The sequence below is a fragment of the Equus caballus genome, chromosome 6 (assembly GCF_041296265.1).
Source record: "Equus caballus isolate H_3958 breed thoroughbred chromosome 6, TB-T2T, whole genome shotgun sequence".
Classification (NCBI taxonomy): Eukaryota; Metazoa; Chordata; class Mammalia; order Perissodactyla; family Equidae; genus Equus; species Equus caballus.
Genome location: NC_091689.1, coordinates 91417756 through 91444642, shown reverse-complemented (window position 1 = coordinate 91444642; position 26887 = coordinate 91417756). Strand labels below are relative to the sequence as shown.

Below are 26887 nucleotides of genomic sequence, written 5' to 3'. Positions count from 1 at the left end.
CTTGGAACGCAACAATCAGAGTTGGGTGAGCTTTGGTATCCCTGTTTTCATAAGAATTAAATCTCTGTGCCTCCAGTGTCATCTCACAAAAATGTAGGAGACAACACTTTGGGTTTATGCATCACATCCAGGGAGGGAAAAAACAGCAGAATAGCAGAAAGGTGTTTTTTGTGTGTGCATGTAACTGGGGAATTGTGACATGAAGAAAATTGTTTATTTGTTCTTTTTCCATTTAAATCTTCTCCAGTTGGTCTTGAATCATTTCAGTATGATGATAACTGATTGTCTGTGAAGCCTATTTTGTTAATTTTGAAAGGCCTAATATGTGATTAGGTTAGTTTATCATGAGCTCTGTCTGAATCTGTGTAGAGAATTCCAGTAACTGCTTGCATTTTCTACAGTCTCATTAACCTTTTAAAGGAAAACTACAGGAATTAGTTTTACCTCCTTAAATTGTTTGTTTACCATTTATTAAACACATACCACATACTGAGCAGTTGACGTGAAAAATCAGTCTTTATAAGAATTTGGTTATCATAGGAAGTTAAGATACATAGCAGACAAGTAAGAAAAGTATACATATGTATACATATGCCATGCCTGAGTGAACTAAATTCTTCTAGAAGATTTGTTTCCCTGTTTTGAGGTATAGCTCACTTCACTTGGCATATTTACTAACGTATAAAAAAATTACTGAACAGTCGATATTCTGCTACCCCTGCCTTCAAACTCTGTTACCTATCCATCCATCCACTTACGTACCTATCATCTACTCTGTTTTAAAAAATTTAATTATTCCTCTCTCATTCTCCCACAAAAAGCTTTACAACTTCAGTTTTAATGAAACGAACAAAGACTGAGCATGATTTTTCATAAAAATCCCTTTCTCACCAGGAAACTCAACCTGAGTGTCTGTGTATTTTATTCATAGGCGATGAAGAGAAAGCTGGGTACAGAAGAGCCTTGTGTCTACCAGGCTTGCTCTTCCAGGGCACCTTTGTTATTTAACTCTTAACATTTACCACCATGTTCTCTGAAGGGGGACATGCTTCTCTGTCTTCCCAGTGCATCTCCCACCTTATCCTTCTCTTCATTGTACCGTATGGGCATCATTTCACCTCCTTTCTCCTCAACAAAGGAAGAAGCATACTTTCTTCACCAGATCGCTGACATACTGAACTTGGACAATGTAATTATCCAATTGTGGGATAATTCTTTATATTCTTTTGAACTATATAAATATCTAAACAACACTTTCTTTTTCACATTTATTCTGAATTGACTTAAATAAGCTAGAATGGTCCAGGTTTTGAGATATCATACTCCATGACTTATCCTCCAACTAATTCATTTGGAAAAAGACACCCTACCCAACAGTCTAGGAAGCAGTGGAAAGCACTACTGTGTGGTAGTAAAAAACAACCTCCAAATTTTAGAGGTTTGTAACAACTTAGGTTTATTTCCCACTCATAGGTCCATCGTGGTTGGTGGGGACTCTTTTCCATGTCTTTTCACTTGGGGACACAGGTGGAGGTAGTCTCTACTATTAAGAAGATAATTGGGGGATCGGCCCGGTGGTGCAGCGGTTAAGTTCGCACGTTCCGCTTCTCGGCGGCCTGGGGTTCGCTGGTTCGGATCCCGGGTGCGGACATGGCACTGCTTGGCAGCCATGCTGTGGTAGGCGTCCCACGTATAAACTAGAGGAAGATAGGCACGGATGTTAGCTCAGAGCCAGGCTTCCTCAGCAAAAAGAGGAGGACTGGCAGTAGTTAGCTAAGGGCTAATCTTCCTCCAAAAAAAAAAAGCAAAAAAAAAAAAAAAACAAAAAAAAAAACCAAAAAAGAAGATAATTGGTTGCTCCAGCTGGCGGGGAAAAATGTGGTGACATACACACTAGCTCCTAAAGTGTCCATCAGGCTGATATCCTTTGCTTCATCTCATAAGTGACTCATATTACTTTAGCTTTCATTTCATGGGCCAAAGCAAGCCACATCACCACATCTAAATCTAATGGGGTGAAGTACATACTACCATGTGTCCAGAAGGGAGAGAACCAGAAATATTTGGTGAACAGCACTACTGACAACCACAAGACTTTGTCCTCTTATTTTTCTTGTCAGGCAAAGTAGAAATGAATTTTGATATTGGCAGTGGGAAGGGGAAATCAGATGAGCATCTTCACCTGTCCATTCTTTTCCAACGTATGAAGAAATCTCCTTATAATAAAGATGGTCAAATGGCCTTCGTGCTGAAATGATGCCTCTTTTCTCAAGGGAGAGGCCAGTGGACACTCACTGTGTGCTCCTGGCTGCCTTGTACTGTGGAAGAGAACAGAGCCACCGTGAAGTTCTCCCTGAAGCTGCCTCAGCTCAGCGCTGTGCCTCACGGCATCACCATCTGAATAAGCCCTAAAAATCTCTTGTCTGTAACCTGGCTTCCACTCAAAGACTTGCAGGACTAATCTCGTCATAGCTTACATCTCTGTTTCCCTGAATCACCATCAGAAGTCCAAGCATCCTACAACATCTCTCCTCGCAGAGATGTTCATCCCCGTCCTGCTCTGTAACCCCACCTCTTCTCCTACCTCACCTCCATCCTCTGCCGTTTCCAGCCGTTGTCAGCCAACTCCCCACAGACGCTCCCACTACTCCTTCCCAGTAAACTTACTTTTCCCCTTTCTGAGATATCTACTTCATATACTCACTCTTTTTTATTCTCAAACATCACTCACATTTCAAAGAAAAGTTAGAAGAAATCAGATGAGAAACTGCCCATCTTTTCACCACCTAGTCCACTCACACCCACCTGCCTCTGTATCTACATGTCTCACCTTCACTCTTGTTAAAATGGATTAAGTGTCCACACATCAATCTGATGCCAACCCCAGGTGCCCTGAATCTCAATTCCTTTTTCCTCCTCAAGAACATTGTTTTAATTACCCATTTTCTGTCCTATATTGACAATCTCTGTCTCTACCAGACTGTTCCAGCAAGTAAGCATGCTTTTATGGCATCCATTAAAAAAACTTCCCTTGAGGGGCTGGCCCAGTGGCCAGCAGTTAAGTTTGCATGTTCCACTTTGGCAGCCCGGGGTTTGCCTGTTCGCATCCCGGGTGCAGACATATGCACCGCTCGTCAAGCCATGCTGTGGCAGGCGTCCCACATATAAATTAGAGGAAGATGGGCACGGATGTTAGCTCAGGGCCAGTCTTCCTCAGCAAAAAGAGGAGGATTGGTGGCAGATGTTAGCTCAGGGTTAATCTTCTTTCCCCCCAAAAAAACATCCCTTGACCCCATGCTTCATTCTAGCTGTTGTTCCATTTCCTTCTCTTCACTGCAAAACTCTGTGAAAGAAAGTTTTATAATTGTCTGCAGTTTTACATCCCATTCTCTACGTAACTTATTTCAATCATGCTTTTATTTTCATCATGCCACTAAAATGATTTTTACAAAGGCAAATGCTAACAATAATAATAGCTGACACCTACAGGGTGCCTACTATGAGGCAGGCAGTGTTTAGAAAGTATGTTTAACACATACTTTATATGTGCTAACACATTTAATCCCCTAACAACCCTATGAAGACGGTGCTGTTAATATCTCTCTTTTAGACATGAAAACTGCTACTCAGAGATATTAGGTAACTCGCCCAAGGTCATACAGCTGTTAGGAGGAGCTTGTATTTAAATCCAGCTACTGTGGTTTTAGCTAGCCCAAGCTTCTGTGCTCTCACTGCCATAACCCTGGTTCTTTTCCTGGTCAGGGAATCATACCACTTGTCTGTTGATTGTCATACTGTGGCAGCTGCATGTTGCTGTGATGCTGGAAGCTATGCCACCGCTATTTCAAACACCAGCAGGGTCACCCATGATGGACAGGTTTCAGCAGAGCTTCTAGACCAAGACAGACTAGGAAGAAGGACCTGGCCACACACTTGCAAAACACTTGGCCTTGAACGGCAGCAGAGCATTGTCTGATATAGCACCAGAAGGAGGGAAGATGGCATAAAAAGACCAGGCAGGGTACTGCTCTGCTGTGTACAGGGTCGCTTGGAGTCAGAATCGACTTCACGGCACCAAGAACAAACTGGTTTTGGAGTCCATGCTCTTAACCACTACGTCATATTGTCCTTTTAACTATCCTTGTCCTATTTCTGAGACAGTTATTTCTCCTCATTTATTGAAACTCTCGGCAGCCTGTGACTTAGCTGATTAATCCCTCCCTCTTGAAACATCTTCTTTCGTTTTCCATGCCTTCATCTCGTGTGCTTTTTGTCTTACCTCACTTAGTGCTGCTCATCAGTCTTTTTTCCTATTTCCTCCGCTCCAGATCTAGGTTTTGAACTGTTCTTTCTCTTCTTCTCTTCTCTACTGGCAACCTTTCCATGGTAATTTGGTTCAGTCTGTGGCTTTAAATATCACCTCTCAGCTGTGTGTATCTGCAGCCCAGATTTCTTCCCTAAGCTCTACTTCATAAATGTTGCTGCCTGATTTATATCTCCACTCCAGTGTCACATAAGGATCTCAAACTTAGCAGAGATAAAACACAACTACAGATATTCTAACCCAATTCTCCCTTTACCAAACTCTCCCAGACCTACCATGTCTACCTAAGCCATCAACTTCTAATTGCTCAGGACAAATTGAGGAGTAACCTTAATTCCCTTTTCCCTTGTAGCTCGCACTCAATCCATTAGCGAGTCAAATCAACTCTACGTGGAAATATCCCTAACCTGCTACTTCTCCCCAACTCTGCTGCTGTTGGTCTAGTCTAGGTTTCATCTTTTATCACCTGGACTCCTGCAACCTCTTCATAATTGGTCTCCCTGACTGCACTCTTGCTTTCTTCCGTCCATTCTCCAGACTAGCTTGAGTAACCTTCTAAAGCATCAATGAGGCGATACCATTTCCACCCAAAGGCTTTCCCTTGCGATGAGAATAAAATCCAGTCTCCTCACTGTGGCATACCAGCCCCTCACGATCCTCCTATATTTCTGACACATCTCCCTCGGCCTCTCAATTGTTCAACCACACTCTAGCCACACTGGCCATCTTGCTGTCTTGAGAACACACCACGCTTTTCCCCATTCCAGCATCTCATCATTTGCTGCCCCTTCTCTTTGGAACGTTCTTCTCTTCTTAGATCTTCATAATGGATGCTTCCTTCTTATCCTTCATATCATAATTCAAGTTACCTCCTCAGAGAGGTCTTCTCTGAGACTCTTGCTAAAATATGTATTCTGTCCCTGCTTAATTACTGTCAATCACATTACGCTACTGTATTTCTTTCAAGGAGCTTAAAAATCTAATATTGTCTTACTTGATCATTACTTAAGTATTTATTATTTGTTTTCCCCACAGGAATATGAGCCCTTTGAGAGCAGGGTCTATGTCCCTCTTACTCACTGTTGCATCCCCAGGGCTCAGAACCACACCTGATGTGTTGGATTGACTCAAAAGGTGGCTAAATACAGGAGAAAGCAGTATATTGACTTGAATAATATAACAAAGCATTCAATGAAATAAAACAAACCGAATCATCTTTAGCTAAGAAAATATTTTCCAGAGCACGAGAGGATAGGAATATAAGTCTGGATCTCGAGTTCTCAGCTTTTGTAGAGACAGCTTTATGTTTGAATCTAACACAGGGAAATCTCCATTTGTATCCAAAATGGCAGAAAAATCTTTGTGATTTTGGACGTGGTATTTGCTACTTGAAAGTCCTTTTGAGGATTACAAATCAAAGCTGTATGTCACACCTGAGTTTCTTGGTCTTACATGGAGGGATGAGATGGACAATATGTGTTATCTTCTCTCTCCTACAAGAAAAATCTAGACAAGATATAACTAAGTGTTACTACACAGTGGTGCCTCATCTCCAAGGGGAAGATGAATATAAACCCATGGTGTGCTGATCTCATTTATGACGGGTCGCAATATGTTTATAACATTAACTTCAGATATCCTACTTTTTCTATTTAAATTTCTGTTTTTATGTCAACTTTTATGTCAATCACATTTTAAAAATTTCTTAAAGCATAGTATTTCAGCATGTTTGATTTTTAAGCTGTTTTTATTTTTAGCAGTTGATACTTTTGCTTTATCATTTCACAGTAGGGTTAATATTTTGAAGAAGAAATGCTGAAAAAAAATAATGATGAAGGCAAACCAGAACTCTCTCATAATGTGATAAGTGAGGTCCAAAAATTTCAATCAACCAAAAAGCTCACCCTCGAGGTTCACTTACTGGGGGTTAACGAAGTGGGCAGGAGAGGCGCACAGCTTCTTAGACTGAGTTTCTAGGCTGGATATAAATCCATCCAAGTTCTGGCTGCAGTTGGGGCCATTTACTGGCAGTTGTCCCCTGAGGCAAGATCGGAAGGAATGATTTTTGGATCCTGAGATTGGCTAGAACTTTTGGGAAAATGGCGGCAACTTTGAGAATCATCCAGTTAGTTCGTTTCCAGGGAAATGGTGCAGAAGAATTCCTGAGGGGGTGTATTCCTCCCTTCTGCATTCTCACGTCCTGAAAAGAGGTTCCCTAACTGACCTTCCACTCACCCCGAGAGGAACATGACCTTTATCGAGCTCCACCCACTTTGAGACTTGGGCTCGTCTCGGCCCCTTTGCAGGGCACCTTGTCCAGGGCTTTACCTTAATTTGATTAATATTTTGAACAAAAATGTGTAAAAAATCATATGCAAATAAATATGTTTTTGATGGCACCACGTATTGCCTCTACATTTCAGAGGGTTCTAACAGCTCATTCTAATCTAGTCAGTAATTGTTCCTGCATCACCAAGCATTTACTGACAGAAATGGTCCTACCACATTTAGAAAAGAAATCAAATCTGCATTATGGAGTCAGCATCATTATACTTCTAGTTTCATGCATGGTGGATCTCTTATAGAGCTATATTTAATGTACTTCTAATTAAAAAGAGGGGCAAGTGTCCAAAGCTTTCTCAATGTTGTCTCATCTTTTGTTTTTGTTTGTGCAGCTCACCATGTTAAAACGGGCACTTGCGAGGTGGTGGCACTCCACAGATGCTGTAATAAGAACAAGATAGAAGAACGGTCACAAACAGTCAAGTGCTCCTGCTTCCCTGGGCAGGTGGCAGGCACCACACGAGCTGCTCCATCTTGTGTGGATGGTGCGACTTCTTCCATTGCTCATTACCATGGTGTGGCTGGGACTGCTTGGAACTGGAACCCCACTATAATGCTGGTGACTGGGGTCAATACTGGGAAAGCACCCTACAAATCGTGTGGTTGAGATGAGGTTATTTGGGAGGCATTTTGAAGTCTAAAATCCTTTGGAAGGAGGTCTAAGATCTTACGCAGTTTTGTTACAAAAGACATTATAATGAGGTTCCAACAAGTCCATGTGCTTCTTACTTTGATACCATGAAATATTGATTTGCCAGCTGGGGGCGGGTGTGTGTGTGGTGTAAGTTAACTGGGAGAGGAAAGATAAAAATAGAGGATTAAATAGTATGGGTTTCCAAGCCTATGGATGGTTCTTAAGAATAAAAAAATAAACATCATACATATGAGCGAATGTTTGGTCGTGGATAGAATTTACATGAAATAGTGATTATATGCATCAAAATAAATTATTCGAGGGTGCATCTAATTACAATGGGATATTAATCTTTATATGAGTTTATTTAAGTGATGTTACTATAAGTAACAATTTGTTATGCTCATATTAGCATGGTGCATGCCTTGTGATAATGGTTACTGCCCACAGTAAGAGAAAACAGTGTTAATTCTAATTCCCTCCTGATTTTCAGCCTACTTATGGGAAATATAACATTTATTCTACAATATTGAATCTAAACTGGTCATGGGCTCATTTTCTTATATGTTGATGTAAATCAGTGCATGCACCTGTCCTCATAGTTTCTTTCTAATATATTAGTTTTAATGAAGCCTATATGTTCACATGAAAAATCCTTCAATGGTACCCTATAGTTAACAATACTGTATTGTACATTTAAAAATTGGTCAAGAGAGCAGATCTCTTATTAAGTATTCTTACCATAATAAAGTAAAATTTGAAATAAAAGAAAATCCTTTAGTCAGAAAATCTAGAAAGATTCAGCTCCTTTGGACAAAAAAGGAAGCATGCCTCAAAACTCAGTCTACCCCTGGTGGGAAGAATTGGTGGCATTTTTTCCTCTTTAATTGTGGACCAGAGAATTATCAAGCCCAAATGGAAAACATTGAATTGATTTTTCTGTCTCCTGTAGCTTCAATAGTGGAACAGAAATGGTGGTGCCATATGCAGCCGTGTCTTGAGGGAGAGGAATGTAAAGTTCTTCCGGATAGGAAAGGATGGAGCTGTTCCTCTGGGAATAAAGTGAAAACAACCAGGGTAAGTGGACAGCCGTCTTGTGAAAGCAAAGCGTCTCTGAATTAACAGAGCATAGGGCCTGTGCAGTGACATCTCTAAGTGGGGATTGTGCAATGAGATAGTATAATTTTCCATAGTCCATTTTTTTCCCATCTCATTTTTTTATAGTGCATTCTTATTTCACTCAGAATAACGTCTTCTATGGATTGCCATCAACTGTCATGTTATCTAATAAACACTGTTTATTCCTTCATGAGATACTAACAGAAATGTGAAGCCCCTCAACAATGTGTATCAAATGCTGGGAAGGTGATCTCAGCCCTTATTCTTCTGATGAGTAGTAATCTGAATAAATTCTCAAAAAAAGATTTTGTGTTATATACGACTATCAAATTTTCCAACTAAAATTCTCCCATTTTTCTGGAAGTAATTATTTTGATCTCCCTGATTTCTGGAGCAATAAATAGTTTTCTAATGGTTAAGTTTGCGGTCATTGCAATGGGTCACTCAGAGGAGTTTCTGAATCTTGGGGTCAATATGAAGAGAGTCCTCTTAAGACAATGATATATTTCAGCTTGCAATGACTGACTTCCAGGGAAGCAAAAAATAGTTAGCTTTATTTTTTGATTTCCTAACTAGCTCAATGGATATTCTGGACTGGCAGAATTTAAATACTTTTCTTTGTAGAATCAGCAAATGAAAGCTTGTTTTGTTTTGCTTTTTCTCTGAGGGGAAAGCAGATTATTGACTAGAAGTGGATAATTGGGGACTAGAACAGAATATTGGTATATGGGGATGTTTTACAAAAAGGCAACGAACTAGAGATGGGTTAATTTATGATATTGTTTGATAATAGGAGGTTTCTTTTAAACCTTGTCTGGACACATTCAAGAGGATTATTTTATAATTCCATCAGATATATAATTTATTCTACTGAGTAATAACTGTTCAAACATACACAGAAGTAACCAGGTTTCTAATAGCACAAATAATAACTTTACATTTTTGTCAAATGATTCATGACTTTAACTTGTTAGCTAAATGCCGGCACACCTTTCTAAAATCCACAGCGTACCTGATTAGTTAATTAGAATAGTGCTATTATTCAGTTAGTTAGCACATGATATAATCCATATTGATTTCTTAAAAACATCTTGGCAATATAAAACTTCCTTATAAACTACTTATAGCATGAAATATTTTTTTCCTAACACTATTACTTCTTAGTCCAAAATAGCATTCAAGGAAATTCACTGCAGATTTGAGATTCTAAAACAATTTTTTAAAAAATAGTGAGCTCTCTAAAACAAAATTCTATGTTTTTATTACTTCAGTGGACATGAGGAAGCTAACATTTATTGGATACTTAAAACATATGTCCTATACTGAAGAAAGCATTTCATGTGAATTAGCTCATTTAATCCTTTTCATAGTCCAGTGAAGAAGATAATATTATTATGTCCTTTTTACAGATGAGTAAACCAAAGCTTCAGAATGTTAAGTGACTTCCCAAGGTCATATAGCTAGTTATTGGGGAAGTCAGGGTTCAAACCACACAGTCTCATTCCAGAACCTAATCTCTTAACCTCTAGTTTATACTAGATAATTTCACTTATTCTTAAGTAATGGTGATGGAAGTTTCTTATAGTACTGTTCATACGAGGTAGACCTTTAAAAATATCTTTAACTTTTTGGCTCATTGAAATGAAGAGGTCACGAGCATGATCTAAATTCTCATACTAAATTGTTTTGTAAGTGTTGCTTCACTCCTTGTTGGCCTTGTTGGGTCATGTTCTCAATGGTCCAACCTTAAAATTGAGTCTCTGCTTCATAAGTTCTTTGTAATGTAATGAAACAAGCTGGATGGAGACTGAGAGCTTTGAGTAGGGAAGACCACATCCGGATCCTCTAGTTTTAGTTACAAGGTGCCATGCGACATAGAGTGGAATGCACACCCTATTGTTTTTTCATCTCTTTTGTTCTGAGAACAGCTGTTAACAGAGGACCTCAGTGACGATTATTGTAGAGAGGATTCATGCAACAGTAGGTGTTTGGATTAAATTACTTTTAAGATTCCTTCCAACTCTGAGAGTCTATAGTTCTCGTTTAAAAAGGGAAAATCATCATCATCATATATAAGAGAAGACAAGGGGGCTTAAAAGAAGGAGCTTCTTGAGTATAATCAAAGTAAATTTTTTTTTTCCTTCACAAGAGAAAATATTGCTGGTGAAAATGAAACAACTTAGACATTTTCAACTAAAGGACCATCATGGCATTCCAAAGGGCTAGGCAAAAAGATGTGCAATTATGGATGTTAGTTTGACTCACAAAACAATCTAGGTAAATTTCTCCAAGGCCATAAAAAAGCAAAGTCTCCAAATTCATCAGGTCATTATTGTTCTGCCATCTCCATGGAAATAGTGCAAAAAGTATAGGAAATAAGAAAACTTCTTGAAATAGCTCTGGCACAATGTTACTTTGCCCACAGTGGAAGTGTTGGACAGAGGTGCTTTCTGCCATAAGAAATAGCAGCAATATTATTGAGAGAAACCTGATCATTATTTTAATCACTGGTAGTATTTTCTACTTGCCAGTCTTGAATAAGCTAGCCGTGGCCCTGGGGACCTCAGCTGCCACTGAAGCCCTGATTTGGTGGGGCCCAGCCACAAACTAGAGAATCCAGAAGTTAAGCAGGAATAGGTTACAAAGTAACTGAAGAGCTGCTCTCAGCCAAAAGCCCTTTGTGTTTCTTATGCAAGATATGTTGGTCTTACGGGATTATCACTGCAAGCAAAATGGCCCGAGAAATGATTAAAATTTGCAATAATGTACATCCTCCCTTATAATTGCCCATATCCAATCTGGAGTGCTCTGGTAAGTCTAATGTTAGAAAAAAAGCAGTCAGCCAAAAACAGCAATGAGGCTTGCCTGGCCTCAGCAGAGATGTGTGGTACCTTCCAGAATTGACTACAGAGCAGGGGCTGGGTCAAGTCCTCATTTAAGACTAATTTGGAACTTACATAGTCCTTCCTACTATAAATGTGCATTATATCCTCTTCTGTCTGTGTACTAGATTCAGGAAGCTTATTGTTCTGACCCATTCCTTTTTTGTCCTACCAAGGGGAAAAGGCAAAGAGTAGAGAGTCCTTGTTGGAACATCAATATTTTACATACGTGTTCTGCAAAACCCCAAACATTTAATCTGGAGAGAAAGGATGATGCAACATTTGTTTCCGGAACTCTATTTCTCACTCTAAAGATGGAAACCTATGACTGTTTGTGACATCCATAACCACCTATTGTATTACTTTTAAGAACTCCTAAGTTAAAAAGAAAGGAAAAGTCATGAAAGCCTTTGATTTCAAACTCACTTTCAAAGATAAATAGCAAAGAATTTTTCAAAGAGTCGTTAATAAAATCATAGTCTTTCCAGTGTGAAAGAACACATAATTATATGCTAATTATCTAACACAAAAGTAGCAAGGGGAAAGGTGCTGTAAGGCTTGTAAGATTTGAGAAAAAAAATCTTTGATAACATAGTTGGAATCCTCAGAAAAAATAGACTGTGATTCATTTCTTTTAATGTTTTGATGTTCTCTCTCTGAGGAACAACTCCTAAGGGAAGTCACATTCTGCTTTTAGGATTTACAGCCCCTGGCCAATGGTATGGACTCCAACGGACATTGCAGCCCTCATGTCTTACCTAAGGAAAAATGAACTTAACTTCGTATTATACAAGATTTTATATTTTTATTAGATGCATTATCTTTAGGAATCATGAATCCCAGGTCTATTTACTTTTTATATGCTTAAGAAGAAATTTTCTGGGCAGTTTTTAACTAATTGGAATTCTTTCATCTTGGCTTATTTACTTAAAGTGTCTTACGCAGATAAGAACTCTGTAATTTTTTAATGTCCTTTCATATATAAAGGGATTTTAAGGGTAGGAATATTTTATTTCAGTGTACAATGCAATGTAAATCAACAAATATTAAGAATATCTTGTGCATAAACATTCTATAATAATGAAACTCATATTACAATCAAAGCAACAAAAGCAAATATGAAAGCATTTACTTAGCTCTTACAGTGTATTGGGTGCTCTGCTAAGAGCATTGCAGGTATTATCTTATTTAATTTCCCCAACCACATTAGGCACTAACAAAGGTACAAAGATGTATGGCATGATCCCTGCCCACCAGGAGTGTGCCCTTGAGTGGGGAAATGAATAGTTACAGCATTATTCTTTTCTTTATCCATATGTAGTCCATTGACAATAAACATTGGCATTACTGGTATATATAAGCCAAGAGCAACTTTGTTGTAATACTGGAGATGGCATAAGCCTTTAGGTCAGCTTCCTCATCCGCAAATAAATGAGAATGCTGAGCTACATTCAATTTCAAGTTCCTCTAACCAATATTTATTCTTTGGTTCCCTGTGCCAAGGACATTTCTAACTTCCTTTCCAGCTAAATTTAAATGACATTAATAACTGGCTAATCTCAGAAGATAGATAAGGATTAGGTCTTTAATCCTTTCCCGGCAAGGGAGAAAAGAAATAGCATCTTATGATGCTTTGCTGACTAAAGCCTCAAGTCATCCCCTTCCAGATGTGGATTTTATACCAAAACTCAGTGACTGTACTCTGTTGGTGGGTCTGAACGGTGTCCAGGGGTGCTATTTCAGGGCCAAGGCAGAGGAAGAACACAGCAAGAGGAAAAAGGTTCATTTCCTCCCCTTAAGGTGCTGCAATTTGTGTGAGTTCTTCAATCACCGTGCTCTCTCTTGCCTTGCAAATTTAATCTCAGACTCAGGATACTGTAGTCCTCCTTGACCAGCCATTCTTCACAGACACATTCCACATTCATTTGTCTTCATTTCACCTCAGGTCAGGCCCTAAATTGTACCCTGGTCCACAGCACAGAGTATGATGATCTTTAGGGCTGTGGTTTTCAAGTTATTTTGATGGTACCTAGAGTAAGAAATACATCTTACATTGTGATCCAGCATACACGCAACACACACACACACTCATATGCCCTTCACTAAAACTAAAGTCCTGACTTTTTGGTTTTATTAATCTCAACCTCATAAATTGATTGTATGACTGGCCAGTGTGTTACAATATGCGGTTTGAAAACCACTACTTTAGGAGGCAGTATTTGACTACTTCCTATGTCTGCTCCGTGGAAGTGATAGCCACTGCTAACTTTACAAAGATACAAACTACTGAACAGACAATTTTCAAATCAATTCCTCTGTTATATTTTAATTTTAAATATCTTTTTCAATATTTTGGGGTAAACATTTCATAAGATCTTGTAAACTATAGATTTCATGGGAAAGAATGTGTATACTGTGTATTCATTCATTCAGTAAGCATTTGCATGTCTACTATTCTCAGGTGCTGTTCTAGGTTCCACAGAGGGGGAAAAACCCAGATGGGAATTCCTGGCCTCATAGGGTCTATATTCTGATAGCGTGTACTAGTTTCCTATTGCTGCCTTACAAAATTTAATGACCTACCAGAAATTTAGTGACTTAATATAACATCCGTGAATGATCTGTAGGTCAGACAACCAGGCACAGTCGGCTGTTTCTCTGCTCTGGGCTTCACACGCCTGAAATCAAGGGGTGTGTTGCACCTTTTCACAACAGGGCTGTGTTCCTTTCTGGAGGTCCTCGGGGAGAATCTGCTTCCGATTGCACTCAGGTTATTGGTGGAATTCGCTTCCTTGTGATGTAGGAATGAGCTTCCCTCCGGTGGCTGTCCTCAGGAAGACTCTCTTACCTCCTTCAGAATGCCTGCTTTCCTTCTCACAGTGCCACCTTCGTCTTCAAACCAGGATGGCATGTAGAGTCTTTCTCATGGTTTCAATCTCCGTGCCCTGTCCCTTCCCCCATCTCTCCTCCGCTTTTAAGGGCTCAGGTGATTGCATTGGTTCCACTCAGATAATCCAAGGTGAACTCCCTATGGTGAAGGTCAGCTGATGAGCAACTTTAATGACATTGGAAAGTCCCTATACAGCAGTACTTAGAGGAGGGTGTGTATGAATAATCAGGGGACAGAAATCTTGGGGGTGCATCTTTAGGGTTCTACCTACCACCCAGGAGGAGACATAAAATAAAATAAAGGAGTAAAGTACACAGGATGTTAGATGGCGATAGGTGCGGTGGAAGACAGGAAAGCAGGGAAGAGAAAAGCAGAGTGCTGAGCAGGGGAGTTTGCATATTTGATGGAGGTCTTGACGGAGGGGAGTGGATGAGCCCCATGGCTATCTGGAGGACAAGCTTTCCAGGTAAAGTGAGGAAGAAGTGCTAAGTACCTGCGATGGGAGCTGCCCTGGGAATATCGTATTCAAGGGACTGCAACGATGCTAGTGTGGCTGGAGTGGAGTGAGCAAAGCCAGTGGGTAAATTTAGGGTTAGAAAGGTTATATGAGGCATATCATGACTGACTTAAATTTTTGGCCTGGAGGATGAGGAAGTCGCCATTAGGTGAGACAGACAGAATTGTGGAAAGAGCATGTTTTATGTTTTACATTAATATCCACTATTTGTAGGTCATTTAACTTAATGAAAAATTAAATATGGTATAACACCTTGAATTGAATATTTATGAAGAAGAGCAGGTGAAAATTTTTTACCATAGTAACAAGAAATGCAGACATTGAGTGAAATTCATATTAGAAAAGATTTTAAATCTCAACTGATATGGACATTTGGGAAAAAAAAAAAGACTTAAAGAACTGTATAATTACTATAATAATAAGTGTTTTACAAAAAGATATGGACAGAAATGGATTAGTATATTGAAGGTATGCTTTTCCTCGATTCTATATTGAGCCCAAAGGTAGGTAGGACACCAAGCTATGTGTCTGGGAAGTAGCATTAATAAAAGTAACATTTTAAACCTAGTGTTTTAAATTTAAAAGCTGCTTACTGAATTAACAATAATTTAATAGGGCCAAGAGAATCTGCTTTGGAATTTGTTCAGAATTATTGGAAATTCATGCAAAGACTTTTAACAAATATGTTATCAGGGCTATATTTCCAAAACCTGGCCTGTATTTCTATAATTAAAATGAAAAATGGGCAACATCTCAATGCTTTGACATTCCTGTAAGATTTAAATGTGCCTATAGTATTTGAGCCAGGTGTTTATTTGTAGGTGTTACTCTGAATATTGTGCTTATAATCTTATAATTAATTGTGTTTGCACATTGCAATACAATATAGTTTGGACATAACAGAATTTTGTTAGGAACTGTGAGGTACATTCTTAGGCTGCTCCTTACATCCTGTGAATTAAGGGGTGAAGGCAATTTCCCTCTTGCCTGAGGTCCGAGGGCTAAAATTCTGTCAGAGATTTATTTTTAATGTTGGAGAGCTTGATATCTGTTCAGAGGGAAGTATTTCTGGGAGAGGCAACACTTGCATCCTTTTTTGGTTGTCTAGACTACCTTATTAAAAGTGGAAGAGACCTCACCAGACTTGAAGAATGGAAGGGCAAGTTCAAGGAACCCTAGCTAGTGGGGCTTCCAGGCCTTTTCCTTTTTCTGTGGTGGGTTACAGCCACGGTTAAAACATCCAGGTAATCTCCCCTGTATTCATCCCCCCATGACTCTTTCCCCCCTCTACTCCTCACACATTTTCTGTGGAATTTAAATCCCTTAATCGTTGCTTTAAAATCCAAGTTAATTTAATTTCTTTCTTTGGAGAGCAGGGTGAAGGTACAGCTGAGAAATAAAAGGTAATTTTTCCCACAGGCTCAGCATTCCAAATGCTTTATAATTGACCCTGAGCTTGTGGAGGAAAACACAGCTGTGGCCTAATTCCCCACTCTCTCTAGGAGGAGAGTGAATCCCAGCTCCCTGCTGGACAACCCACCTCTGAAGAGTGGAGAGTTGGTGAGGTGTGCCTAATACCAAGGGCAGAGCTGAGCTTACTGTATAATGGTCAGACCTTGTCTGGGGTATCCAATAAAGATCTGGACGCCATCTTTGAGTGGGCTGGAAAAAAGAGGCTTATGTAAAGGACTGTGTGGATATTTACCTCAGAGAATAGAAGCACTGGGAGTAACGTGTTTTAAAGTATTTGAAGATATATCATGTGAAAGAATAAGACTTGTTCTGTGACTACGAGGAATACAGTTAAGGCCAAAGAATAACTATCTCGGGGTCAGCTCTAGATAAAGAGAGGTGGACAGAAATGGATTAGTATATTGAAGGTATTTTTTCCTCACTTAGATATTGAATGGGCTGTCTTGGGAAATAGGAAGTTCCTCGTTTCTGAAGGTCATCGTATTTGACTTAAAGGATGAGCAGAAGTTCAGAGTCAATTAGTTCAATTTACTTCAAGCAATAAAAACCAGCTTATGCAAAGGCGTGGAGGTAGAGAAGATCCTAGCTTGCTCATGGAATTGAAGTCAGTTCATAGGGTAATTTCATGTGTGTGAGGGGGTGGGGTATCCCTGGGAGGGGAATCATGGCAGGCTGAGTTACCTCATGACGGCCTTTTAAATGCCGTGATAAAACATTTGGATGTTATTGCTAAGCAATGGTGAGCCATTGAAGAACCTCTAAGAAGGAGAGGAGAAGGGTCTGATTTACACTTTAGAAAGTCTCTTTGGCTACGATTTGTCAATTGCGGGGAATTGAAGGAAGTAGGAGGGAATGGACCTGAACTAGGATAGCAGAGTGATATAGTGGGGACATAGAGGGCTGGGAAGTAGAATCAACAGAGCTTGGTAATGAATTGAATATAAGAAGTGAGTGAACGGGAAAATCTCGGGAAGACTCATATATTTCTGGTTTGACATATTTGATGATTTTAATTGATAAAGACATGACGAGGTGGAGATATCAAGTGGATAGGTTGATATTTAGTCCCAAAGATCAAGATAGTATCCCTTAAATAGCGTTGAAATAATTAATTAAGGAGTCTCTCTCAGAAGGAACGTGTTGAAAGAAAAGAACATTAAAGACATTTTAGCAGCTAGTGTAGAAGAAGGTACCTGCTAAGGAACATGATGTGTAGACTTCCAGGGAACCAGGGACATAAATTGATACAAGAATATGGACTTTACAGACAGATTATGTGACCTCGAAGTCTCTTTCTGAACATTGTATTTGCAAGAAATACTGGAAGTTCATGATCCATTAGCTGGATATTATTTACTCTTTCATAATCTTAAAACTTGCCTCCTAGTTGGATGATGTCATTGGTAACACATTGTAAACACTGCATAATATGCATCTATTGAAAATAGAATGCAGTGTTAGAAACATAAAAATAAGAATAAATATGAATCTCTTCAGCAGAATTAATAAATATCATTCAAGGGAATCTTGTCCATTCATTCGTTCGTTTACTCTGTAAAGATAAATTGAATGTCTGCTTTGTGGCTATGTGCCTGATACTGTGGTAGGCTTAAGGGATTCAAATTTTGAAAAATCACAACTCTTTGCTGTCAAGGAGTTCACAGTCAATTGGATAGAAAATCGGTAAATCACTGTCAGGTATAGAAATAGAAGGACAGAGGTTTGCACAGGTGCCATAGGAGCATATTGGTGGTTTAATATTGCATGGCCCATAACCCACCTAAACTCAGGCATAACAGATTTTTATGGCATCCATAGGAAAGTTATTCACTAATTTGTCTCCTTAGTATATAGTGACTAAACACAATCAAAGTATTATGTTCTGTGATGCTGAGATGGAACTGAACATTTTTCTACCTTTGCATCAGGTATTATATTAACATAAGAAAACAAAAATCCAGTAAAATGCTTTATCAACTAGACTACATTCCTGTCGATGAACTATTCAAAGAGAAAAATCCAACACTGAATACATGTTTTTTGGATAGACTTTTAAATCATTTAAAAATTTTCTGCCAGATATAAAATAGAAGAGAACAGAGGAAAGGGTTTTGCCTCTGGGGCCATAGTAATAACTCTAAATTGAAAATAATTTAAGACTACTACCAGCAAGTGAGAATATTGGAACTTTATAACATTGAACATATTTATTAGTGCTCTAAGCTTATAGAACACTTTAAAAATCTTTAAGTAACGTATATTGCTTACAGCAAAATCCGCCATTCAATTGAAATGTGATCTAAGGTAAGACTCAAGTTGCCAAATTGAAACAAACAAAAATCTTGGTAGTTTATACTAAGCCAGGTAATTTCATTTATTAAGATGTTTAATATTGAACTTATTCACTATGAGAGTTATTTAGCTGTTGAAGGTACCTTTAGCTCCTGTGGGTCATCGTTATGATATTGGATTCCCGTGATCTGTGGTGGGATTAGCCCAGAGTCAATGAAGGGCTGTTCTGTTGAGGTTCTGCTTACTGTTGATGATTTTACCTTTTATTGCTTCCTCTTTTCTGGTGGGAAACATATTTTACCTTTTACCTTGCATCTCCTGTGCTCTTCCCAGTCCTGTTAAAAGAAAACTAGGATTGAGAGAGAGAGAGGGGCAGACTACGTAATACCAGGCAGTATAAATTCATTTTCAAAGGATGTTTGCACATAATTGAATGTAATCTCTGCTTTGCAACTTTGAAACACCCTATTCTTCAGTAGGGTGAGTAATGCTTGAGTAATTGTGAGGAGAGTTGATCTGCTCAGACTGTTTGTAGCATTCATATCCTGAGATGCTTTTATTCTATCTTGAAAGAAATAAAATTGAATATTCTCAACAGACACTTTGGCTAACAGTCAGATAAATTTAAACAGGTATCATGATTAGAAATCTCAACTTCCATCTTCAATTACAACATATGATTGATTTGTGAGGTTACTGAAGGCAAATGCCTCGCCAGACAGTCAACCATTGTTTGAGATGAAATTTCACCAATGAAATCAACTTGTTGAGAGCACCCCTGCATCTATAATATAGATGTGAACTATCTGCTTCCGCATTATAACTTTCAGGGTTTCTTATTTCAGCTGTAATGGAATTCCCTTATAAGTAAAGTTTATGATAAAAGTTGTTAACAGTAGCTTTTGACAAATTCACATTTCACCCATGTAACGGTCTAAAGAGACCCTATTCAGTGAAATTGTGTCATATCATTATATAATACCAAAGATAAAAGTCAATATTCATAACATGAAAGAAAAGTGTTCATATCAGTGGATTAAAAAAGTCTAGGGTAGGTGTATTTTCAGTAGTGCCAGAAACTTCTCACTAGGGGTTCAGCCTCTCTGAGGTTACTGCAATTACAGAAAGAGGGAGAAATTATCAGAAGGGATCAGGTAATTTTTACTTCTCCATTTCATCCAGCATGGTTCCTCGTGGTTGCCATACAATGATGTTGTCCACCCAACTTGTCAAGGTCCCACTAGAATTTATCAACCTAATATCATCCTCCCATTTCTTCTGCACTGTAGTTCTCTCAGCCTCATCCTTGCAAATGTATACCAGCTCCGTCTCAGGGTTGAATGCTTATATAGGATGCTCAGCTCTTCCAGAGTACTCTGGGTGAATTTTGCTAAGATGATGATGGAATATTAGTAATGCCACCCTGGGTTATGCGTAATTAGGTGCATGTCACTGGGTTGAATCTGCTGATGAGTTATGGACACTTTTTTCTTCTTTTCTTCACTCTTCTATGATTTCACATATCTTTGGCTTTAGATAGACGCACTTGATTCTCCAGGGCCGTCCTCTTCTTTTCTCCTTTTATCTAGTACAAAATGGGAGCTCCATAAACCAATCATAAACACTAATCCCTGTTCAAAATGCAGATGCCAATTCCTTCTTTATAGGTTTTACAAGAGGAATGGTCCCATTGAGAGACTGTCTCTTTCAAGCTTTGATAGAAAGAAGTTCAAGAAGTATTGTAGCTGTTGCTCAGTCATCAGGTGACCTTGTTTATTCATGAGGCAGTTAAGTATAGGAATTGTATGTTCAGAAAGTCAAGGGCAAGGTATTACTGGTGTGATGATTAACTAATGTGACCTTAGCTGGGCCACGTGCCCAATATTTGATCAAACATTACTCTGGGTATTTCTGGGAGAATGTTTTTGGATGATACTTACATTTAAATTCGGGGACTTTGAGAAAAGAAAATTGCCGTCTGTAAGGTGGGTGGGCTTCATCCAATCAGTTGAAGGCCTAAATTGAATAAAAGTCTGACCTCCCCAGCCCTGTCTATTTCTCTAGAGAACCCTGACTAATACACATGGATATTTTAATATTTTCAGCAATATTCAAAAATGGATAAAAGATCAAGCGAGCAATATAATAATGTTGATAATATTACTAATAGCTTTCTTTTGCTTAGTGACAACTCTTGCCAAGTTCTGTGCTAAACAAGCTAAAGAAATTACGTCTAATAGTTACTATAACTGGCATGCTGTCTTATTATTCTTTAGTACAGATGAGAAAAAGAGGCTCAAAGAGATTAAGTAACTTTTCTAAACCTACATAATTAGCAAGTGGCAGAGGTCAAACACAGATCTGTCTGATTCCAAACTTTATACTCTTTCCAATTAAATATATTGTTTCTTAAGAATCATAACCATTGCAATGTAAATATATCTTCCAAATATTTTCTCAGAAAGTTTTGACTACTATGGACATGACCATCATATGTTCTTTAAATGTTGTAACTACATAGGTGGTATTCTTAGAAGTGCTCTGAATCTTCAAAACAGCGTGCGTGCGTGTGTGTGTGTGAGATCTTCCATATACAATTGTGAGTGTCAAAGAACTAGATCTACCAATGGAAGTGAAGGCATTTTTACAAATAAAAGACTGTACAGTTACAGATGAAAGACTGGTAGCAGTTTTCACAAGGTATTATGTGAGGAATTGGCAGCTTTCATTGGGAAAATGTCCATCGAGATCCATCCCTTATACCCATCCAAAGGAAAGTACTTTTTGTACTAAGAAAACAAGGAAAAAAGTCTTATGTATCTGATGAAGCAAGGTGCTCTTGAAGCAGGCATGGGCATGCAGAGTTATGCCCATTTCACCAATGTTAAAGTAAAGTGAGAATTATGGAGGCTAGAAATGCACAGTAAGTCACCTAAGTAAACTTTTCTCTAGGATTTTCAATTGCCAACTGTTGTTTTTGCCTAGTGGAAGGTCTGTACAAAATTTGTCTATAATTTCAATTCAGTGACTCCATTGTAGGCACCCACATCATAACTCCTTTTTATCAGGTTTCTAAGTTAGGCATTTTGATTTGGAGTTTCTGTGAATTCTGAAAATTTCCAATGCTGTTTGTAGACATTCTGTTTCCTAAGATTTTAGGTATTGTACTTCATTTTGATGATATTCTGATACAGATTAAACATATTTTTTCAGTTGTTAAAATAACGTTGAATACCTACTATAGCAGGCTTTGTGCTAAACTCTGGGGATACACTTATAAGTAAGACAGTCTTTGCCCAGGAGAAGTTCCCATTCATGATCCAACGGGATGGACTCTGTATTAGTCAGACTAGGCAAAACAGAAAAAAAAAACCCCAAAACAAGAATAACAACCTTCAAATCTCAATAGTTTAAAATAATAAAGGTTTATGTCTTACTTAGGCTATATCACCTTCATAGGTGGCCTTGGAGTGTCAATTCTGGATCTTCCTCATTCTAAACTAAGGCTGAAGTGCAGACATGATTTGCTATATTGTTGGTTGCCATGGTGGAGGGAAAGATAATTCTGGAGGGTTTTGCTCTAGCAATTGCAAAATCAGTTCTCAAGCAACAAATTTGACCACAATTCTTGCTCAAAACTATTATGGATACACCCAAGGCAGGAGATTCAAGAAGTAGAGTCTTTCTATATGCCTAGGGGATGTTCTTTATGTGTGCAAATTTGGAACTATATGTGCATATTTGGAGATTACTTTATTCTGTATGTTGTACCTGTCAATGGACGTGGTAGAACAAAATCATATCTGAATCATTAATTTGCTAAGCATTTATCGAACATATATAAAATGCCAGTCACTGTGTCAGGAACTGGATATCCACAGACAAATACAGTCACAATCTTTCTGCAAGGTGGAGATGCCACTTCAGATTACAGTTTTTCTTGTCCCACCTACAGTGGAAATTTTGAAGTTTTTTTTTTTTTCACCTACTTCTTTTGGTTGCATACTTCTTGTTATGTCTTAGATATAACTATCTGGTATTAGATACCAGATTAGTTTGGAAAGGGCAATCTTTTGAGAAGATATGCTAGGCACACAAGTGGTTAAAAAAGCTGTCATTCTAAATCACCTATGCCAAAAGGATGGATTTCGTAAGAAAAAAAACCCCTGTTATTACACCGAAGAAAAAATCTTATTCTTTAGTCATACCACATACAGCAGAGGTAAGAACTGTAGTCATAAATACATTCTGGAGCTCTGTGACTAGCTATTTAATATGTAAGCAAGGAAGTCTTGTTCCTTGGGAAGGGAGTAATAATCTATGTTAATTTAACAGGACTTTTGCATTAAAAACAAAAACAAAAACCTCTAAAATGCTGAAGACTCCAGAATGGCTCCAAGAATTCTATTTAGCTTTGCCTTAATCACTCACACGGGTACATTACTGGGAGCTTTCTATCTATCTATCTACCTACCTACCTACCTGTCTATTTTTACAATGGATCCCATTTGCTCAGTGAGAAATGGCTGCTGTGTTCTGTTGAGCATGTCTTCAAGGATAGTGTAATGACTAAGAAGCCAGTCTCTGGAGTCAAATTACTTGGATTACGTCTCAACTGACCCATTTATTAGCTGGTGGCCTTTGGCAAGTGGCTTTACATCCATGCTCCTCAGTTTGCACGTTTGTGAGATTGGGACAATAATATGCCTACCACATCATTTCCTTATGTGGATTAAGTGAGTTAATATCTGTAAAGTGCTATACGGAAATCAAGTAAGTTGTTAAATAGGCTCATAATGTGGGTCCACTCTCTCAAAACTCCAGCATGAACGTTGTTATCCTATAGTTGTCAGTCTTGTTAAATACACACTGATATAAAGATATGTCAGTACTTCCTTTACTCCCTCTATTCATATTTAAATGAGAGCTTTAAAGAGAAAGCACAGATTTTTTGAAGGTTGGTTTGTCTGCAACTATTTCCTTTTGGATTAGCTACAAAAAATTCATCCTAGACAGAAACCAGAGAGATGGAATACATGGATTCCAGGGTCTGTAATGGTCACAGGCTCTGGGTCATTGCAGTTACGTATCAGGTGGGCCAGGTAGGAACTGTTGTATTAATCAATTGTAAAAGCACTTTTCCTAGGCTTATGCCACAGCAGCAGAAACACTTTCTCGTTTACAACCACCAGACATTGGCTTTTTGGCAACATCTCTGAGGACTTACCAGAGATACAAAGTGAATGAGGCAATTCCCCCCCCCCCCCCCCCCCCCCCGCCCTCACCATTGCAGTTGTTGACATTCACTCAACAGGTATTTCTTTCTCTTTTTTTTTTTTTTTGAAGATTAGCCCTGAGCTAACATCTGCAGCCAATCCTCCTCCTTTTGCTGAGGAACATCCATGCCCATACCCCTCTGCTCTATGTGTGGGATGCCTACCACAGCATGGCTTGACAAGTGGTGCGTAGGTCTGCACCCGGGATCCGAACCGGCACACCCCGGGCTTCTGAAGCGGAACATGCACACTTAACCACTGTGCCACCGGGCAGGCCCCTCAACTGGTATTTCTGTATTCACTGGTACTGTTCAAAGACAGCCTCACAAAAAGTATCCCTTATGGTTAAACTGTTTTGTTGACTTGAGAGGGAGGGATGTTATGCTGGCATCTATGTGCTAGGGCTTGTGGGGGTTTTTTGGTTTTTTTTCATTTTAAGTTTTTTGTAGTTTGCCGGTAGCAATTTAAGATGAGGTTAGCTTGGAGTAGTCAGTACAGCAGTAAAGACTGATTGAGTGCTGAGCTGCCCCTGCGCAGTTTGCTATTACTAATACAACACTAATGTTCTTACTAAATCACAAAAATACCAAGTAGAAACTGATGCTGAAAGTGTTTATAGATATTCAGCAATTATCAGAGGCCAATAATTCCTGTTTATGGAATAATAAACAAAATCTAAGTGGTATTTTTTAACCTTAGTACATTTCGAACAAATGTGTTATATGTAAGTTTTGTTCTTAAGAGATTTAAAAAAATTGTGTTATGCCTTATGTGCATAACATACCTTCTTTATAATTTGTCCTGACTCTAGAGTTCATATTTTAGATTAACAATGGAATAATGAGAATAATCTTAAGTAGATAAACTTATGTTTTTGAAAATATGTATTTCAAATTTCTGTTTGCAAGTGTTTAAGAATCACCATTTGTTGTATTCTTAATGTTACAGGCATTATTGCATTTAACCTTCACAGTATGTGATATGCTAAGGCTTAGCTCCATGTATAAGGAAGGAAACTGAGGTTTTTGCAGTGAACTAACAAGGTCACATAGTTAATAAATAGCCAAGTCAGGATAAGCCCATGATGGATGTTCTTAACCTCATGCTCTTTGGCTTTACTTAATAATTTCTTAACATCTTAAATTCATCTTTTTCTTCATCAATGTCATCAGTAGATGAACATTCAATGTACTTAGGACACGTTATCTCTTAGCCAAATTTTAATTATTTATGGTAAGGAAAAAAGAAAGGGAAAATTGAAATTCACAGACAATTCTCATTTTTCAATTTTTGGCAAAATTGGGAAAATTCCATTAGAAGAGAATTTTTCATTAGAATAGAAATAACAACAACAACAAAATTCAGTAAATGAACCCTATACTTGAGAGTATTAGTGTTTTTAAATGGATCTAGATTTTGTAAGAAGCCTATTTGACCTCTTTGTTATAACAAATCTTTTATCTCAAAGATAAGAGTGCATGCCATGGCTTTAATTTGATTGTCAGAGTTCATGACCTTGGACTACACTACTAACTGATAATATTATAGTCAGTCTTTCACATTCCAACCTCCATCTCTCAACTTTATGATGGAAAAGTTGAAGTTAGTACAGAGCTGCGTCTAGGAACTCCTCCTCAATGCCAACCTTAAAATATTAGCAACTTGATGTGATTTAATGGGTTTCAGAAATGTTTTATGCTTCAAGAAGTGCTCCTTTTTGTCTATCCCAGTGGCTGAAGTTTCTTGTATTAGAAAGTCTTGCATTCATAGCTTGATGATTTCAACATTCAGGAGTTATTTACTAAAATTCAAATTTCCACGATAAGGGTAATTACTCTCTGTGGGTCGTGATATTATTTATTGTCCATCCTGGGACATATTTCCCAGATAAACCCAACAGGAAGTCAGGACAATAGGTGTGAATCAGGACTATCCTAGGCAAACTGAAAATACAGTCACCCCAAGTATAACTACTAACTAACTTCTGTTTTGAGCATTAGATGAAAGTTAAGTTTGGAGAGAAGATTCAGTCTAAACAAGATTTTAATACAGAGGTTCTATGTGGGTAGAATGCCAAACTAATATTTCAAATATTACATAATTTGGTGGATGACTAATCAACACTAAGTTCATGAGTAAAATTGAACCTGTATAACTTGACTTTCACTTTTAGTCAGGGATATTGACAGTAATATCATCAAAGTACCTCCTTCTCACCCTCCTGCAAAAGGAGACTGAAGAGTTGAATGGAATGTAGGGTGGTATACTTGGAGGCACTGGAAAGCCGACAAGAAAGTGAGGAATCCTGGTTCAGGATCTAGGGGAGGATGAAGACCAAGAGACGTTAGTCCAGTTTGGGGAGTTAGCCAACCCACGGAGGCAATTGTCAGTGTTAGAGGGAGTACAAAAAACGGCAAAAGAGAGGAGGAAGGAATCTAGAACGAGTGGGATAAATAGAAAGTACTTGGTAGATTTTAACCCAAATTTCTATCAAATGCAAATGACCTAAATGATCCAATTAAAAGACAAAGGCAAGGATTGTTGATCTGGATCAAAAGATCAAAACACAAGCATATATTGTTTAACAGACGTGCATCTAAAGAATAAATAAAAATTAAAATTAAAAAGTAACAGGAAAGATGCACTACACGAACACTAACCTAAAGAAAGCCGATAGAATGATATTAATACTAGTGAATTTGTGGCGACAATTATTGCTAAGGACAGACGTTTCCTAATGATGAAAGGTTTAATTCTTCAGGAAGAAACCACATGCTAAGTGGCTTTCTGTTTACATTAGTGCTTGCAGACTACCGTTTTTACTAGAATTAGTAAAAATAACATTGTTATTACTGTGGTCAAGCAGTATTATAAGCAATTAACATAAATTACTTCACTGAATCCTCATAGTCACCCCATGAGATAGGCTTGAGTATTACCCTCATTTTACACCTAAGGAGACTGGAAATGAAGAGGCTACCCAAAGTTACGGAGCCAGTAAGCAGTGGAGCTGGGACTAAACCCAGGCCGTCTAGCCTCCAAGTTATGAGAATAAACAGTAGAGTAGGAAAAGCCTAAGTGGACCAGATAACTTTTGGCTTCCCCTCTGCTACACATTTCAGACCACTTTGCCCTGG

At 38.4% G+C, this 26887-nt stretch overlaps 1 protein-coding gene across 3 annotated transcripts in view; it reads left to right on the top strand.

The window, feature by feature from the left end:
- The window catches only part of TAFA2 (TAFA chemokine like family member 2), a 417458-nt gene that overhangs the window by 374525 nt on the left and 16046 nt on the right, over nt 1–26887 (top strand). For all 3 annotated transcript variants that reach the window (XM_005611359.4, XM_070271829.1, XM_070271828.1), the window contains 2 exons: nt 7000–7152; nt 8254–8378. In XM_005611359.4, the coding sequence (XP_005611416.1) occupies nt 7000–7152; nt 8254–8378 (278 nt within the window). The remainder of the gene's footprint in view (nt 1–6999; nt 7153–8253; nt 8379–26887) is intronic.